This window comes from Orbicella faveolata, unplaced genomic scaffold (genome assembly GCF_042242905.1).
Source record: "Orbicella faveolata isolate gen_17 unplaced genomic scaffold, um_ofav_v1 contig_15, whole genome shotgun sequence".
NCBI classification, from domain to species: domain Eukaryota; kingdom Metazoa; phylum Cnidaria; class Anthozoa; order Scleractinia; family Merulinidae; genus Orbicella; species Orbicella faveolata.
In genome coordinates, this window is record NW_028301542.1 from 5,086,455 (window position 1) to 5,106,330 (window position 19,876).

At 40.7% G+C, this 19,876-nt stretch overlaps 2 protein-coding genes across 2 annotated transcripts; both read right to left on the reverse strand.

Moving 5' to 3' along the window:
- Positions 1 to 1,454: 1,454 nt before the first annotated feature.
- LOC149113220 (uncharacterized) lies at positions 1,455 to 11,386 on the reverse strand. The gene is made up of 4 exons (XM_089288103.1): positions 10,962 to 11,386; positions 7,993 to 8,241; positions 4,506 to 4,814; positions 1,455 to 1,786 (listed from the first exon to the last, which is right to left on the reverse strand). Exons 1-4 carry the CDS (start codon positions 11,161 to 11,163, stop codon positions 1,518 to 1,520), a joined length of 1,029 nt encoding a protein of 342 aa, XP_089144229.1. The 5' UTR covers positions 11,164 to 11,386; the 3' UTR covers positions 1,455 to 1,517.
- Positions 11,387 to 17,055: 5,669 nt separating this feature from the next.
- Positions 17,056 to 19,657, reverse strand: LOC149113221 (uncharacterized). Its single transcript, XM_089288106.1, has 2 exons — positions 19,321 to 19,657; positions 17,056 to 17,389 (listed from the first exon to the last, which is right to left on the reverse strand). The coding sequence occupies exons 1-2, from the start codon at positions 19,655 to 19,657 to the stop codon at positions 17,070 to 17,072; spliced, it is 657 nt and encodes a 218-aa protein (XP_089144232.1). The 3' UTR covers positions 17,056 to 17,069.
- Between the last annotated feature and the right edge of the window lie 219 nt (positions 19,658 to 19,876).

Sequence of the window (19,876 nt, forward strand, 5' to 3'; positions counted from 1 at the left end):
CGGAGTTTTGTTTTTTTTTTTCACCAATCACGCGTCACGTAAAAAAAAGTAAGTAAATCGCCAATTTTGCGGTGTGGGATTTTTCCCTCTCCAAACAGGCGGGCTAATTGCGCCCACCTGTTTCATTCCTTCCTCTATAACACAATCGGGAGCCTGTTCACAGGCTAAGTTGACAGAGACCTTGTATACGAATTGAGAAGACGTCTACGCCCCCTTTGCCATTCTTTGATTTACAGGCAGTATTTGTGTCAAAGCTTTACCCCTGTAAATCCTCTTCCGTATGTCAACGTTTTTATGTCTGTGGATGACATAACGTGGCTTTTGAATTCAGTTAGGTCTTTACGACGACCTTCATTAAGTGGTTCACAAACTTTTTCCTTGTGCAGCCTATCACTGTCTTCTCGAGCGGCATAAAATGACACCAAACTCTAACGCCTCTTTTCTTTTCAGCCGTTTGGGACCCCCCGGGTTTGAGACGACATTCTTTCAGACCTTTCATACGATGATTGATTGATCGAGTGAGAGAGTGATTTCTTGATTGAGTGATTTCTTGATTGAGTGAGTGAGTGATTGATTGATTGATTGATTGATTGCCGTTTTCCGATATGGTCTGATGCACTGCCAAAAATGATCGGTCGACAAAATGGACAAAAATAACTCTTAAGCTCATAGTCTTGGTACAAAGTTTAACTGTTTTCAATTGACTTATTCTTATTCTGTCACAATTGTTTGGACCTATAGTACCATGAAGATCCACGAAGATCAAAAACATCAGAGGCCCACGATTTATTGATCTCTTTAAGGTTCTATTTACTGTTTACTTTGAATGAATGGTATCAGTTGTAGTTCAAAGAACGTTCACTTATCACGGAAATCTAATTGGCAAATTACGCATCACTTGCTTGTAAAATAGCAAATCACGCATCACGTTATGATGTCCTCTCCAGGGTCACGAGGCTAATTTGCTCCAATTTACGGGTCACGCTGATAATTTTGGGGCGATCAAGAACCCTTTGTCACCCTCTGAATTGAGCCACTCTAGCTTGTGAACTCCTAGTCGCCTAATTGAAACCGATAAAGTTTAGGTTTTTTTTTTTTAAAAAGTTTGCTCAAGACGAAAGCTAGTCTGCTTTATGCGAGTCGGCGCCGCTAGATTAAGTTCTCGCAGTCCTACGCGGGTGTTTGGACAACCAGTCACAATACTTTGAGCTGCGAATAAGGTCGAAGCGAATCTGCTCGCAGGGTAGCTGCGAAAGATCTTCAAAGAAATCGAGGATTTTTCTTATCAATTAAGCCCGCCATCGGATGCGATTTGAGGTCGATTATGCGAAACAGCAAGTTCGCGTACAATCAAAAACCGTGTTAATATCGGTTCCAAACCTGAAATAAATACTTGTATTTCTTAAACAAGAAAAGAGTAAGACCAATGGTTAAATAAAAGAACAAAAATTGAGTTTTTTTGTTCTTTTACTGAGATAATAAAGGACGTTTTTATCAAGCTCTGCTCCTGGTGATAGTTAGTTCTTAAGATACTTACTGTGCCAAGACACGTCGGTGTATCCACCAAATATGTATTGGCCAACTCTAATGATGGTCACTGTGGGTCCCTTTCCATCACAGTTGCTGTGGAATGTGGACGCAGCTGAGCCGTCTGTCCTTGCATGCCAGCACCGCACAAAGTAACTCCGGGATACGCTCGGGAGAGCTGGGTCTAAGTAAGTTATCAGCTTCCCCAAGTATTTGTTGTGATCGAGGTTGCCAAGAATTGCAGATGTTGCGAGGCCGCCTGGGTACGAGAGACAAAAGGTCAAAGCAACTGCAGTCGTACTGCTGGTTTTCACTGTAATGCCATCAATAATAAAGATTTTAACCATTCAATAAATTAAGTCAAGAATCTGGGATATGATAGATTATTGATTTATAAACCACAAAAACTTGTGGTCTATTGCTTAAATATACAACCTCGCAAAGATTTAGATCTGTATGTTTCTTCATCCCTGTGTTATTCGAGAAATATTTCTCTCAAATTTGCAGATAGAGCTTTGTGTGGAGACGCCATGTTGGTGTCGCCAATAAAGTAACTATCAGTTTTTATAATTTCTGATTACGACAACGTCACACAAAAATCGGCAATCTCTTCAACTGTCTTTTTCAGTTTCCCTATGAAATCGAGCTTATCTGTTAATCCGCGTTTTTATGATAATATCGATTTTACTAAAAATACATCATGGCAAGCAATTACCCCAAACCACTAAATGATGTAAATTTTTCATCCATTTGACCACGGAAAGTAATGGTCGGCAAAAAAACTGATTCAAAGCCCGTTTAAGCCAAGCCAATCGACCTTCACAGTCCTTGAGGAAGATAGCACCATCTTGCCCGCTCGGGTAACCAATCAGAGCGCAGGATGTTGTTAATCTTGCTCGCTCAAGGAGTTAGCCATGTAATAAAAAGTATTAAAGTCGTCTTTTTTGGTTTGCTTAAAATCTTCTTTATATCTTGAGAGTGATCAAGATCTAATGCCAGTACATTATCAAGGAAACGGGTTATAAGAAAACAGAAAATTATTATCCAAGTGAAACTCTCCTGATCTACCTTCAAACTCTCAGAATTGGCATTAAAAGAACTGTGTGGCTCTGAGTAAGAAGAATTAACATTTTGAACTGAAAAGGTTAACAGTGATATGTTCTTTTTCATAAATCGTTCATCAGTTAAACGATTGATTATTTGCATAAAAGCAAATATTTAACTATAAAACACTGCGACAATATGGAAAAGGTAAAACCATTTTGGTTTAAAAACAACAACGACGTTTCGACGTTCGCTCAACGTCATTATCAAGTCAACTGAGTGAATAAAATGGGTACAGATGTAAATATAAACTAAGAATTCCGAAGAGACACGAATGCAAAGAAAACATGATACAAAGATTCTAAAAAGTGCTAAAATATATATAATATAATCTCTTCTTCTACGGAGCAAATAATTCATGCTTCCATTCTAGTGACCCGGGCGCTTATTTCATGCTTTTGGTAACTCAAGGGAGGGTGCTAATTGAAGAGCGGGCGCTTATTGGGGACGGCGCACTTAATTCTTTCTTTTTCTCTTCAACATAAACATAGAAATGTGATAAGGCATTTCAATGGACAATAACAGTTAGTTTTTCACTTGAGAATTGTAACAATAGAGGTTCGCATAATCATAACACCATTTGCCTGTTTAGACCAAGTTGATGCGTTAAATCTTACGCTCAAGAGCGAACTGCATTAGTCAATTCCAGCTATGCCCATGCTCCCTTCCCCAACAGGCCTACCCCCGGGAATAAGGTTTTTTTGAAAACATCCTGGAAATGCCGTACGGCTGGAACAAACCAGTTGTTCAAATGCCTCGGGGTTGTGGCTCAATTTTTTTTTCGTTTCTCATGTTACTTTCAATAGAATCTAAGCCAATTCAGGCCAAATTAAAAGTCCTAGCAATGTTTTTTTAAACTTAAATAGTGAAGAAAAAAACAATATAGGTTATTCCGTAGGATCTAGAGTCTTCTTTATGTCCTATATGTCATTCATTACGAAACTTGCCGTATTTGCCGATAAACTGGTCATTAAAAGAAGCGACAATGCTGCATCACAGCCAATAAAAGGAAATGGTTATGAAGGCCGGTAAACATTGAAAAAGGAAAAAAAAAAAAAAAAAAAAACACAGGCTAAGATTTATGTTTCAAGGTCCTTGACCCAGGACATCTGTTGTTTTATGCTCATTGACTATGCTTGATTTAGATAATCGCAATGCTGCTACTTGCTGCTATTGGTTAATTGTATGAGCACACATAACCACCTTTTGTATTTTGGCAGGTTTTGTGCTGCGTCAGCCCTCAAAGAACTTTGCCAGGTTTCCTATCCATTTTCCCTCCATTAACTATGGCTGCATGTAAGATGAAAAAGGAAGATGGTCAAATGCCTCAGGGTAATTGAGCAAGGCTGATGCCCGACCTCCGGGATTAACATTGTGGCAAAATGCCCCACTATTGCCCGTGGGATTGGCTACACATGGAATTGACTGATACATTATTTACTTGTCTAATCAGTCTTTATTATCATCTCTTTGATGTCAATGTCGTCAATGTCTTCAATGTCACTTTTGCAATGAGGGCGCTTGTTGTAAGCCCGGGGAGGGGGGGGGGGGGGGAGAGACTCCCTTACATGGGCTATATCGGTATGTGCGGCCTGAAAGGGTAGGGTTTTCAGCCGTTATAGTCATAAATAGGGTATGGTGTTTGCGCTCTAGTCTTGAATTGGGTAGTCTTTTTAGAAGAAGCTACTTTTTCAGGTCATAAATAGGATGGGAAAATCGCGTATTTTGGTCATGAATAGGGTAAGAAGTTTGGAAAGCGGGCCGCACACCCCCACCCAATTTTTCTGGGTTGTAAGGCGTCGCTTACAGAAAGAGTGCGCTAAATCGAATCATTACGGCATTAAAGAGAGTTAGCATGTTCTGTTTTTAATCACCTATTTCGTAGAACACCTCAATGTCAGTAGGAGTGAACCCATAGCCTCCAGTGAAAAATCCACAGTTACCAGTTGAATATCCTGAAGGAACGGAGTATGTATAGCCGCACCGTGTATACGAATTTGAGTTGCTCAAAGCGTTGTCCGATATGTAGATGTCATGATTACCAAAAGTGGGTCCGTAGCTGGAGCAGCGATACATTGCGAGATGCTGATTTTGATACTGAGTCAGCTTGACAGGATTATATCCATCATTGTTGTAAAGCGAGAACAGGAAAGCTTTACTGGCTGTGGACCAACGGCAAGAACCTGAAATGAAAACAAAAGTTTAACAATTCTAAACATTTCGGCTGAAAAGAAAAACAGAAGTGAAGCTACCAATAAAGTAATCTTGAGAAGAGAAGAAGCAACAATAAAAAAAAACAAAATAAGTAGGCAGCGAGAGGATCGGATCTGTTGGCAAGGGCGTTAAGCGTGATATGCCTTGGTGACGACTGAATTTTCAAATGGCTGAAATGAGATCGCGACGTTTTAGGTGGAAACTCTTTCTATAGTCGAAAAAGTGTTTTAGTTGGAGCAAGAAGATAAGCAAGGGAGAAGTCTGGAGACTGACAGAGAGAGATCGTCTCTCTGGAAGCTTTCGGTGGTTTACAACAGGATTTCTTCTGGAAAATACTCCCAACTCAGATTCACGACACAGACTTAGTAGAATATGATGCAACTAAGTTTTGTTCTGTCAGCGTCATGGATAAGCATGTTATTGGAAGATTGAAACAGCAACGTGAAATGCTATACCTCCCAACCGAAATACGTTTTCCGATTGGAGGAAAACGTGTCACGTGCGGTGGGTCAAAACTCACTAACTCCTCTGGGGCGAACAAAACTTTGTAACTCCCTAGGGCGAACAAAACTCACTAACTCCCTGGGGAAACAACAACTTGAACTTTCGACTCACGCATGATCAGGCTGTGCTCCTTGTAACTCCGCCAAATTTATGTGCCAGCCGACGTCAGGCAAACAATTTTTGTTGTTGTTGTTGTTTTTTTCTTATTTTGAGTTGGGAGGTATACAAGACACTTCATGACTAGCCCCGCGGGAAACGGTGAGTTCTGTTTCCCCTCGACCACAATGTTCTCCTCGGCTTCGCCTCAGGGAACATTGAGGGTCTTGGGGATACAAAACTCATTGTTTCCCGCGGGGCCAGTCATTAAATGCTTAGTGACCAAGTTCAGCGTGGTCTGGGAAACGAACCGCACAGCCACATTATTTTCGAACTTAATGCTGTCTAGCATAATTGTTGACAGTATGAGACAAGCATACATGAAACTGGAAAATTCATTTTTCAATCGACGTTCGAGGCCGTACTGTTGTGGTTGCCAAACCAGAATGGATATGCAATGGTAATATAAGTCGTCAGTAGTTCCATAACGTAAGTCCAAATAAATTACGTTTCCCTTGTTAGTAGAGTGTTCTCCCTCTGCTTAATGCTTTCAGACACTTAGATAAAGTTTTTTCGTTTGTTCGTTTGTTCTATTGCTCATTCGTTTAATTCGTGCGCACTTTCGTACGTCCGTTCGCCCGTTCGTCCTTTCATCTCTTCCTGCCATCCGTCTGTCCGTTTCTTCGTTCGTTTGTTCGCTCCTTCGTTCTCTCGTTCGTTTGTTCGTTCTTTCATACGTTCCTATGTTCGTAGAGTTCGTTCGCTCAGTCAGTCCTCCGGATGCATACGACCAAAGTGGACTGGTAAGATAGTTCCTTATTTTCACTTCTTTTGTATCTCAATCTCAAATGACGTTGCACACTACAAGGAAGTCTCCTTGTCGGCAGTACATGAAGGGCATTGCTCCGATCGATTTACTCATCCTGAATTGAGGGTGGTAAAGAGGGGGGGGGGGGGGGGGGTACCAATCACGCATCACGATGAATTTTTCTTTTAAATCACGCATTACGGAGTTTTGTTTTTTTTTTTCACCAATCACGCGTCACGTAAAAAAAAAGTAAGTAAATCGCCAATTTTGCGGTGTGGGATTTTTCCCTCTCCAAACAGGCGGGCTAATTGCGCCCACCTGTTTCATTCCTTCCTCTATAACACAATCGGGAGCCTGTTCACAGGCTAAGTTGACAGAGACCTTGTATACGAATTGAGAAGACGTCTACGCCCCCTTTGCCATTCTTTGATTTACAGGCAGTATTTGTGTCAAAGCTTTACCCCTGTAAATCCTCTTCCGTACGTCAACGTTTTTATGTCTGTGGATGACATAACGTGGCTTTTGAATTCAGTTAGGTCTTTACGACGACCTTCATTAAGTGGTTCACAAACTTTTTCCTTGTGCAGCCTATCACTGTCTTCTCGAGCGGCATAAAATGACACCAAACTCTAACGCCTCTTTTCTTTTCAGCCGTTTGGGACCCCCCGGGTTTGAGACGACATTCTTTCAGACCTTTCATACGATGATTGATTGATCGAGTGAGTGAGTGATTTCTTGATTGAGTGATTTCTTGATTGAGTGAGTGAGTGATTGATTGATTGATTGATTGATTGCCGTTTTCCGATATGGTCTGATGCACTGCCAAAAATGATCGGTCGACAAAATGGACAAAAATAACTCTTAAGCTCATAGTCTTGGTACAAAGTTTAACTGTTTTCAATTGACTTATTCTCATTCTGTCACAATTGTTTGGACCTATAGTACCATGAAGATCCACGAAGATCAAAGACATCAGAGGCCCACGATTTATTGATCTCTTTAAGGTTCTATTTACTGTTTACTTTGAATGAATGGTATCAGTTGTAGTTCAAAGAACGTTCACTTATCACGGAAATCTAATTGGCAAATTACGCATCACTTGCTTGTAAAATAGCAAATCACGCATCACGTTATGATGTCCTCTCCAGGGTCACGAGGCTAATTTGCTCCAATTTACGGGTCACGCTGATAATTTTGGGGCGATCAAGAACCCTTTGTCACCCTCTGAATTGAGCCACTCTAGCTTGTGAACTCCTAGTCGCCTAATTGAAACCGATAAAGTTTAGGTTTTTTTTTTTTTAAAAAGTTTGCTCAAGACGAAAGCTAGTCTGCTTTATGCGAGTCGGCGCCGCTAGATTAAGTTCTCGCAGTCCTACGCGGGTGTTTGGACAACCAGTCACAATACTTTGAGCTGCGAATAAGGTCGAAGCGAATCTGCTCGCAGGGTAGCTGCGAAAGATCTTCAAAGAAATCGAGGATTTTTCTTATCAATTAAGCCCGCCATCGGATGCGATTTGAGGTCGATTATGCGAAACAGCAAGTTCGCGTACAATCAAAAACCGTGTTAATATCGGTTCCAAACCTGAAATAAGTACTTGTATTTCTTAAACAAGAAAAGAGTAAGACCAATGGTTAAATAAAAGAACAAAAATTGAGTTTTTTTGTTCTTTTACTGAGATAATAAAGGACGTTTTTATCAAGCTCTGCTCCTGGTGATAGTTAGTTCTTAAGATACTTACTGTGCCAAGACACATCGGTGTATCCACCAAATATGTATTGGCCAACTCTAATGATGGTCACTGTGGGTCCCTTTCCATCACAGTTGTTGTGGAATGTGGACGCAGCTGAGCCGTCTGTCCTTGCATGCCAGCACCGCACAAAGTAACTCCGGGATACGCTCGGGAGAGCTGGGTCTAAGTAAGTTATCAGCTTCCCCAAGTATTTGTTGTGATCGAGGTTGCCAAGAATTGCAGATGTTGCGAGGCCGCCTGGGTACGAGAGACAAAAGGTCAAAGCAACTGCAGTCGTACTGCTGGTTTTCACTGTAATGCCATCAATAATAAAGATTTTAACCATTCAATAAATTAAGTCAAGAATCTGGGATATGATAGATTATTGATTTATAAACCACAAAAACTTGTGGTCTATTGCTTAAATATACAACCTCGCAAAGATTTAGATCTGTATGTTTCTTCATCCCTGTGTTATTCGAGAAATATTTCTCTCAAATTTGCAGATAGAGCTTTGTGTGGAGACGCCATGTTGGTGTCGCCAATAAAGTAACTATCAGTTTTTATAATTTCTGATTACGACAACGTCACACAAAAATCGGCAATCTCTTCAACTGTCTTTTTCAGTTTCCCTATGAAATCGAGCTTATCTGTTAATCCGCGTTTTTATGATAATATCGATTTTACTAAAAATACATCATGGCAAGCAATTACCCCAAACCACTAAATGATGTAAATTTTTCATCCATTTGACCACGGAAAGTAATGGTCGGCAAAAAAACTGATTCAAAGCCCGTTTAAGCCAAGCCAATCGACCTTCACAGTCCTTGAGGAAGATAGCACCATCTTGCCCGCTCGGGTAACCAATCAGAGCGCAGGATGTTGTTAATCTTGCTCGCTCAAGGAGTTAGCCATATAATAAAAAGTATTAAAGTCGTCTTTTTTGGTTTGCTTAAAATCTTCTTTATATCTTGAGAGTGATCAAGATCTAATGCCAGTACATTATCAAGGAAACGGGTTATAAGAAAACAGAAAATTATTATCCAAGTGAAACTCTCCTGATCTACCTTCAAACTCTCAGAATTGGCATTAAAAGAACTGTGTGGCTCTGAGTAAGAAGAATTAACATTTTGAACTGAAAAGGTTAACAGTGATATGTTCTTTTTCATAAATCGTTCATCAGTTAAACGATTGATTATTTGCATAAAAGCAAATATTTAACTATAAAACACTGCGACAATATGGAAAAGGTAAAACCATTTTGGTTTAAAAACAACAACGACGTTTCGACGTTCGCTCAACGTCATTATCAAGTCAACTGAGTGAATAAAATGGGTACAGATGTAAATATAAACTAAGAATTCCGAAGAGACACGAATGCAAAGAAAACATGATACAAAGATTCTAAAAAGTGCTAAAATATATATAATATAATCTCTTCTTCTACGGAGCAAATAATTCATGCTTCCATTCTAGTGACCCGGGCGCTTATTTCATGCTTTTGGTAACTCAAGGGAGGGTGCTAATTGAAGAGCGGGCGCTTATTGGGGACGGCGCACTTAATTCTTTCTTTTTCTCTTCAACATAAACATAGAAATGTGATAAGGCATTTCAATGGACAATAACAGTTAGTTTTTCACTTGAGAATTGTAACAATAGAGGTTCGCATAATCATAACACCATTTGCCTGTTTAGACCAAGTTGATGCGTTAAATCTTACGCTCAAGAGCGAACTGCATTAGTCAATTCCAGCTATGCCCATGCTCCCTTCCCCAACAGGCCTACCCCCGGGAATAAGGTTTTTTTGAAAACATCCTGGAAATGCCGTACGGCTGGAACAAACCAGTTGTTCAAATGCCTCGGGATTGTGGCTCAATTTTTTTTTCGTTTCTCATGTTACTTTCAATAGAATCTAAGCCAATTCAGGCCAAATTAAAAGTCCTAGCAATGTTTTTTTAAACTTAAATAGTGAAGAAAAAAACAATATAGGTTATTCCGTAGGATCTAGAGTCTTCTTTATGTCCTATATGTCATTCATTACGAAACTTGCCGTATTTGCCGATAAACTGGTCATTAAAAGAAGCGACAATGCTGCATCACAGCCAATAAAAGGAAATGGTTATGAAGGCCGGTAAACATTGAAAAAGGAAAAAAAAAAAAAAAAAAAAACACAGGCTAAGATTTATGTTTCAAGGTCCTTGACCCAGGACATCTGTTGTTTTATGCTCATTGACTATGCTTGATTTAGATAATCGCAATGCTGCTACTTGCTGCTATTGGTTAATTGTATGAGCACACATAACCACCTTTTGTATTTTGGCAGGTTTTGTGCTGCGTCAGCCCTCAAAGAACTTTGCCAGGTTTCCTATCCATTTTCCCTCCATTAACTATGGCTGCATGTAAGATGAAAAAGGAAGATGGTCAAATGCCTCAGGGTAATTGAGCAAGGCTGATGCCCGACCTCCGGGATTAACATTGTGGCAAAATGCCCCACTATTGCCCGTGGGATTGGCTACACATGGAATTGACTGATACATTATTTACTTGTCTAATCAGTCTTTATTATCATCTCTTTGATGTCAATGTCGTCAATGTCTTCAATGTCACTTTTGCAATGAGGGCGCTTGTTGTAAGCCCGGGGAGGGGGGGGGGGGGGGGAGAGACTCCCTTACATGGGCTATATCGGTATGTGCGGCCTGAAAGGGTAGGGTTTTCAGCCGTTATAGTCATAAATAGGGTATGGTGTTTGCGCTCTAGTCTTGAATTGGGTAGTCTTTTTAGAAGAAGCTACTTTTTCAGGTCATAAATAGGATGGGAAAATCGCGTATTTTGGTCATGAATAGGGTAAGAAGTTTGGAAAGCGGGCCGCACACCCCCACCCAATTTTTCTGGGTTGTAAGGCGTCGCTTACAGAAAGAGTGCGCTAAATCGAATCATTACGGCATTAAAGAGAGTTAGCATGTTCTGTTTTTAATCACCTATTTCGTAGAACACCTCAATGTCAGTAGGAGTGAACCCATTGCCTCCAGTGAAAAATCCACAGTTACCAGTTGAATATCCTGAAGGAACGGAGTATGTATAGCCGCACCGTGTATACGAATTTGAGTTGCTCAAAGCGTTGTCCGATATGTAGATGTCATGATTACCAAAAGTGGGTCCGTAGCTGGAGCAGCGATACATTGCGAGATGCTGATTTTGATACTGAGTCAGCTTGACAGGATTATATCCATCATTGTTGTAAAGCGAGAACAGGAAAGCTTTACTGGCTGTGGACCAACGGCAAGAACCTGAAATGAAAACAAAAGTTTAACAATTCTAAACATTTCGGCTGAAAAGAAAAACAGAAGTGAAGCTACCAATAAAGTAATCTTGAGAAGAGAAGAAGCAACAATAAAAAAAAACAAAATAAGTAGGCAGCGAGAGGATCGGATCTGTTGGCAAGGGCGTTAAGCGTGATATGCCTTGGTGACGACTGAATTTTCAAATGGCTGAAATGAGATCGCGACGTTTTAGGTGGAAACTCTTTCTATAGTCGAAAAAGTGTTTTAGTTGGAGCAAGAAGATAAGCAAGGGAGAAGTCTGGAGACTGACAGAGAGAGATCGTCTCTCTGGAAGCTTTCGGTGGTTTACAACAGGATTTCTTCTGGAAAATACTCCCAACTCAGATTCACGACACAGACTTAGTAGAATATGATGCAACTAAGTTTTGTTCTGTCAGCGTCATGGATAAGCATGTTATTGGAAGATTGAAACAGCAACGTGAAATGCTATACCTCCCAACCGAAATACGTTTTCCGATTGGAGGAAAACGTGTCACGTGCGGTGGGTCAAAACTCACTAACTCCTCTGGGGCGAACAAAACTTTGTAACTCCCTAGGGCGAACAAAACTCACTAACTCCCTGGGGAAACAACAACTTGAACTTTCGACTCACGCATGATCAGGCTGTGCTCTTTGTAACTCCGCCAAATTTATGTGCCAGCCGACGTCAGGCAAACAATTTTTGTTGTTGTTGTTGTTTTTTTCTTATTTTGAGTTGGGAGGTATACAAGACACTTCATGACTAGCCCCGCGGGAAACGGTGAGTTCTGTTTCCCCTCGACCACAATGTTCTCCTCGGCTTCGCCTCAGGGAACATTGAGGGTCTTGGGGATACAAAACTCATTGTTTCCCGCGGGGCCAGTCATTAAATGCTTAGTGACCAAGTTCAGCGTGGTCTGGGAAACGAACCGCACAGCCACATTATTTTCGAACTTAATGCTGTCTAGCATAATTGTTGACAGTATGAGACAAGCATACATGAAACTGGAAAATTCATTTTTCAATCGACGTTCGAGGCCGTACTGTTGTGGTTGCCAAACCAGAATGGATATGCAATGGTAATATAAGTCGTCAGTAGTTCCATAACGTAAGTCCAAATAAATTACGTTTCCCTTGTTAGTAGAGTGTTCTCCCCCTGCTTAATGCTTTCAGACACTTAGATAAAGTTTTTTCGTTCGTTCGCTTGTTCTATTGCTCATTCGTTTAATTCGTGCGCACTTTCGTACGTCCGTTCGCCCGTTCGCCCGTTCGTCCTTTCGTCTCTTCCTGCCTTCGTCCGTCCGCCCCTTTGTCCCTTCGTCCGTCTGTCCATCCGTTCGTCCATCCGTCTGTTCGTTTGTTCGTTCGTTTGTTCTCTCCCCCGTTCTTTCGTTCGTCCGTTCGTTCTTTCATACGTTCCTATGTTCGTAGAGTTCGTTCGCTCAGTCAGTCCTCCGGATGCGTACGACCAAAGTGGACTGGTAAGATAGTTCCTTATTTTCACTTCTTTTGTATCTCAATCTCAAATGACGTTGCGCACTACAAGGAAGTCTCTTTGTCGGCAGTACACGAAGGGCATTGCTCCGATCGATTTACTCATTCTGAATTGAGGGTGGTAAAGAGCGGGGGGGGGGGGGGGGGGGAGGGTACCAATCACGCATCACGATGAATTTTTCTTTTAAATCACGCATTACGGAGTTTTGTTTTTTATTTTCACCAATCACGCGTCACGTAAAAAAAAAGTAAGTACATCGCCAATTTTGCGGTGTAGGATTTTTCCCTCTCCAAACAGGCGGGCTAATTGCGCCCACCTGTTTCATTCCTTCCTCTATAACACAATCGGGAGCGTGTCCACAGAGACAGAGACCTTGTATACGAATTGAGAAGACGTCTACGCCACCTTTGCCATTCTTTGATTTACAGGCAATATTTGTGTCAAAGCTTTACCCCTGTAAATCCTGTTCCGTACGTCAACGTTTTTATGTCTGTGGATGACATAACGTGGCTTTTGAATTCAGTTAGGTCTTTACGACGACCTTCATTAAGTGGTTCACAAACTTTTTCCTTGTGTAGTCTATCACTGTCTTCTCGAGCGGCATAAAATGACACCAAACTCTAACGCCTCTTATCGTTTCAGCCGTTTGGGACCCCCCGGGTTTGAGACGACATTCTTTCAGACCTTTCATACGATGATTGATTGATCGAGTGAGTGAGAGATTTCTTGATTGAGTGAGTGATTGATTGATTGATAGCCGTTTTCCGATATGGTCTGATGCACTGCCAAAAATGATCGGTCGACAAAATGGACAAAAATAACTCTTAAGCTCATAGTCTTGGTACAAAGTTTAACTGTTTTCAATTGACTTATTCTTATTCTGTCACAATTGTTTGGACCTATAGTACCATGAAGATCCACGAAGATCAAAAACATCAGAGGCCCACGATTTATTGATCTCTTTAAGGTTCTATTTACTGTTTACTTTGAATGAATGGTATCAGTTGTAGTTCAAAGAACGTTCACTTATCACGGAAATCTAATTGGCAAATTACGCATCACTTGCTTGTAAAATAGCAAATCACGCATCACGTTATGATGTCCTCTCCAGGGTCACGAGGCTAATTTGCTCCAATTTACGGGTCACGCTGATAATTTTGGGGCGATCAAGAACCCTTTGTCACCCTCTGAATTGAGCCACTCTAGCTTGTGAACTCCTAGTCGCCTAATTGAAACCGATAAAGTTTAGGTTTTTTTTTTTTAAAAAGTTTGCTCAAGACGAAAGCTAGTCTGCTTTATGCGAGTCGGCGCCGCTAGATTAAGTTCTCGCAGTCCTACGCGGGTGTTTGGACAACCAGTCACAATACTTTGAGCTGCGAATGAGGTCGAAGCGAATCTGCTCGCAGGGTAGCTGCGAAAGATCTTCAAAGAAATCGAGGATTTTTCTTATCAATTAAGCCCGCCATCGGATGCGATTTGAGGTCGATTATGCAAAACAGCAAGTTCGCGTAACATCAAAAACCGTGTTAATATCGGTTCCAAAGCTGAAATAAGTACTTGTATTTCTTAAACAAGAAAAGACTAAGACCAATGGTTAAACAAAAGAACAAAAATTGATTTTTTTTGTCCTTTTACTGAGATAATAAAGGACGTTTTTATCAAGCTCTGCTCCTGGTGATAGTTAGTTCTTAAGATACTTACTGTGCCAAGACACGTCGGTGTATCCACCAAATATGTATTGGCCAACTCTAATGATGGTCACTGTGGGTCCCTTTCCATCACAGTTGTTGTGGAATGTGGACGCAGCTGAGCCGTCTGTCCTTGCATGCCAGCACCGCACAAAGTAACTCCGGGATACGCTCGGGAGAGCTGGGTCTAAGTAAGTTATCAGCTTCCCCAAGTATTTGTTGTGATCGAGGTTGCCAAGAATTGCAGATGTTGCGAGGCCGCCTGGGTACGAGAGACAAAAGGTCAAAGCAACTGCAGTCGTACTGCTGGTTTTCACTGTCATGTCATCAACAATCAAGATTTTAATCATTCAGTAAATTGAGTCAAGAATCTGAGATATAATAGATTATTGATTTATATACAACTTCGCAAAGATTTAGGTCTGTATGTTTCTTCATACCTGTGTTATTCGAGAAATGCTTCTCTCAAATTTGTAGATAGAGCTTTGTATGGAGACGCCATGTTGGTGTCGCCAATAAAGTAAACATCAATTTTTATTTCTGAGTTTGACAACGTTACATAAAAATCTCTCAACTGTCAATCGAGCTTATCTGTTAATCGTTTTCATGATAATTTCGATTTTACTAAATAAAGATTATTAAAGTCGTCTTTTTTGGTTTACGTAAAATCTCCTTTATATCCTGAGAGTGATCAAGATCTAATTTCTCATCAGAATGCCAGTACATTATCAAGCAAACAGGTTATGAGAAAAGAGAAAATCATCATCCAAGTGAAATTGTCCTGATCTACCTTAAAACTCTCAGAATTGGCATTAAAAGAACTGTGTGGCTCTCAGTAAGAAGAATTAACATTTTGAACTGAAAAGGTTAACAATGATATGTTCTTTTTCATATCATATCGTTCATCAATTAAACGATTGATTATTTGCATAACAGCAAATATTTGACTATAAAACACTGCGACAATATGGAAAACTTAAAACCATTTTGGTTTAAAAACAACGTTTCGACGTTCGCTTAACGTCATTATCAAGTCAACTGAGTGGATAAAATGGGTACAAATGTAAATATAAACTAAGAATTCCTAAGATATAATATAATCTCTTCTTCTACGAAGCAAATAATTCATGCTTCGATTTTAGTGACCCGGGCGCTTATTTCATACTTTTGGTAACTCTAGGGAGGGTGCTAATTGAAGAGCGGGCGCTTATTAGGGAAGGTGCGGTTATTTTTTTCTTTTCCTCTTCAACATAAACATGGAAATGTGATAAGGTATTTCAATGGGCAATAACAGTTATTTTTTCACTTGAGAATTATAACAATAGAGGTTCGCATAATCGTAACACCATTGCCTGTTTAGACCAAGTCGATGCGTTCAATCTTTCGCTCATAAGAGAAATGCATTAGTAAATTTCAGCTGTGCCCATGCCCCCACCCCCAAGGGCCTAGCCCCGGACAAAAAGTTTTTTGGAAAACAACCTGGAAATGCCGTACGGCTGGAACAAACCAGTTGTTCAAATGTCCCGAGGTTGTGGCTCAATTATTTTTTCTCGTGTTCTCATGTTACTTTCAATACAATCTAAGCCAATTCAGGCCAAATTAAAAGTCCTAGCAGGGTCTTTTTTAACTTTAATAGTGAAGAAAAAGCACAATATAGGTTATTCCGTAGGATCAAGAGTCTTATTTATGTCCTATCTAGTCGCATTCAATACGAAACTTACCGTATTTGACGATAAACTGGTCATTAAAAGAAGCGACAATGCTGCATCATAGCCAATAGAAGAAAATGGTTATGAAGGCGGGTAAACACCAAAAGAGGGTAGAGTTCTTGACCCTAGACATCTGTTGTTATATGCTCATTGACTATGCATGAATTATATAATCACAATGCTTCTATTGGTTAGTTGTAAGAACACACATAACCACCTTTTGTATTTTGGCAGGGTTTGTGCAGGGTCAACCCCCAAAGAACTTTGCCAGATTTCCTAACCATTTTCCATCCATTAACTATGGCTACATGGAAGATGAAAAAGGGAGATGGTCAAATGCCCCAGGGTAACTGTGCAAGGCTGATGCCCGATCCCCGGGATTGACATTGTGGCAAAATGCCCCACTATTGCTCTGGGGGGACAGGCACACATGGAGTTAACTGATACATTATTTACTTGTCTAATCAGTCTGTAATATGATCTCTTTGAAGTCAATGTCTTCAATGCTACTTTCGCAATGAGGGCGCTAGTTGTAAGCCCGGGGGGGATTGGGAGGGGAGAAGACTCCCTTGTATGGGTTATATAGGTATGTGCGGCCTGAAAAGGTAGGGTTTTCAGCCATTTTGGTGATAAATAGAGTATGGTGTTTCACTCTAGTCTTGAACTGGGTACGCTTTTTAGAGGAAGCTACTTTTTCAGGTCATAAATAGGGTAGGGAAAATCGCGGATTTTGGTCATAAATGGGGTAAGGGTTTTGGGAAGCGGGGCGCACACCCCCACCCAATTTTTGTAGGAGTACACCCTCCCCCCTCGGGGGTTGCAAGGCGGTGCTTATAGAAAGAGTGCGCTAAATCGAATCATTAAGACGTTAAAAGAGAGTTAGCATGTTCTGTTTTTAATCACCTGTTTCGTAGAACACTTCAATGTCAGTAGGAGTGAAATAATAGCCTCCAGTGAAAAACCCACAGTTACCAGTTGAATATCCTGAAGGAACGGAGTATGTATAGCCGCACTTGGTATACGAGTTTGAGTTGCTCAAAGCGTTGTCCGATATGTAGATGCCAAGGCCATTACCAAAAGTAGGTCCGTAGCTGGAGCAGTGATACATTGCGTGTTGTTGATTTTGATACTGAGTCAGCTTGACAGGATTATATCCATCTTTGTTGTAAAGCGAGAACAGGAAAGCTTTACTGGCTGTGGACCAACTGCAAGAACCTGAAATGAAAACAAAAGTTTAACAATTCTAAGCATTTCGGTTGAAAAGAAAACAGAAATAAAGCTACCATATATTATAAAGTAATCTTTAGATCAGAAGAAACAACAACAAAAATAAAAACAAGTAAATAGGAAGCGAAGGGATCGAATCTGTTGGCAAGGGCTTTAAGCGTGGTATACCTTGGTGAAGCGTGAATTTTCAAATGCGTGAAATGGGATCGCGACGTTCTAGGTGGAAACTCTTTCTATAGTTGAAAAAGTGTTTTAGTTGGAGCAAGACAGATAAGCAAGGGAGAAGTCTGGAGACTGACTGAGAGAGATCATCTTTCTGCAAGCTTTCGGTGGTTTACAACAGGACATCTTATGGAAAAGACTCCTAACTCTGATTCAGGACTCAGATTTGGTAGAATATGATGTATTTACGTTTTGTTCTGTCACCATCATTGCCGGTTAAACATTGTCTTATTGGAAGCCTGAGAAAAACAAAAAGTGCTTGTAAGGCCGCCTCCGCGTCATTTCGATGCGGTTACTCCTTCCGTTTACACGGCGACGATGGAATGATGGAAAGATGCCAAAAAGGCGGACAAATCGTTTTCGTGTAAAAGCTTCGAAACCGTATACTTTTTGATATGGTTTTGAGAGGATATAACCGTGTCGATTTGAAACCGCGGTTGCGTAAACGTAGCCAAAGTTTAGCAATGCAATTGCTGCGCACGTGCGTTATAAATCTTGGAACATTTCTTTGCCATTCTCTGCAAAATAAGAACGTGAAATGACCAAATCAGGGTAGTCTGGAGAACGCGTACGTGAACCACACAGCCACATGAGTTTTCAAATTTCTTATTCGAAATTAACGCTACCTCACAGAATTATTCAGTTTTGAGATAGCTCTGTCAGTGAGAGTCAACCTTAAGTAAAACTGAGTTAACCCGAGTTTCGTAGGTAAAACGTAAATTCGTTTTTCAATCGACAGTTCGTGGCCGTGCTGCTATGGTTGCTAAAACTCGCTATTTGAACTCGTTACGCTAGCTTTCTAAAGAGAATGAAAGTGCTACGGTAAGCCCTCGCCATTTCCTCAAGGTAAGGTAAGTTCAATTAAGTTAGTTGTCTACATGTTTTTAGACACGTTAATAAAGTTCGGTCGTTCGTTTGTTCGCTTAGGCAGTCCTCTGGATGCGCAGACCAGAGCAGACTGATGAGATAGTAATTAGAACGTTACTTGGCTTGACCTTTCCCTAAGTGTCGCTAAATTTCTTAATTTCCAAATGCCGTCTAATATCCAGAAAGAAAAATTCCAGAAAATTGAGAAAAACCAAGTGAATCGTTCTTAATTTTCACTTCTTTTGTATCTCAATCTCGAATGACTTTTCGCACTACGTAGCAGTTACAAAAACAAAGAAGTCTCTTTGTTGGCACTACATGAAGTGCATTGCTCTGATCGATTTACTCATTCTGAATTGAGCCACTCTAGCTTGGGAACTTGAAACCGAAACATTTTGCCCAAGACGAAAGCTAGTCTGCTTTACACGACTCATCGCCGCTAGATCGGGTTCTCGTAGCCTTACGCGGGTGTGTGGACGACCGATCACGATATCTTTAGCTGCAAATAAGATCGAAGCGACTCTGCTCGCCGCAGGGTAGCTGCGAAAGATCTTCAGAGAAATAGAGGATTTTCCTTATGAATTAAGCCAACGGATGCGATTTAAGGTCGATTATGCGAAACAGCAAGGTCGTGCAGCATCAAAAACCGTGTTAATATCGGTTCCAAAGCTGAAATACGTACATGTACAGGTATTTCTTAAACAAGAAAAGAGTAAGACCAATGGTTAAACAAAAGTTAAAATTGACGGGGTTTTTTTTGGCTCTATTACAAGATAGTAGAGCAAGTTTTTATCAAGCTTCTGGTGATAGTTAGGTCTTATGATACTTACTGTGCCAAGACACGTCCGTGTATCCTCCAAATATGTATTGGCCAACTCTAATGATGATCACTGTGGGTCCCTTACCATCACAATTGCTGTGGAATGTGGACGCAGCTGAGCCGTCTGTCCTTGCATGCCAGCACCGAACAAAGTAACTCCGCGATACGCTCGGGAGAGCTGGGTCTAAGTAAGTTATCAGCTTCCCCAAGTATTTGTTGTGATCGAGATTGCCAAGAATTGCAGATGTTGCGAGGCCGCCTGGGTAGGAGAGACAAAAAGTCAAAGCAACTACAGTCGTACTACTGGTTTTCATTGTCATGCCATCAACAATCAAGATTTTAGCCATTCAATAAATTAAGTCAAGAATCTGAGATATGATAGATTATTGATTTACATACAACCTCGCAAAGATTTAAGTCTGCCTGTTTCTTCATACCTGTGTTATTCGAGAAATGCTTCTCTCAAATTTGTAGATAGAGCTTTGTATGGAGACGCCTTGTTGGTGTCGCCAATAAAGTAAGTATCAAGTTTTATTTCTGAGTATGACAACGTCACATAAAAATCG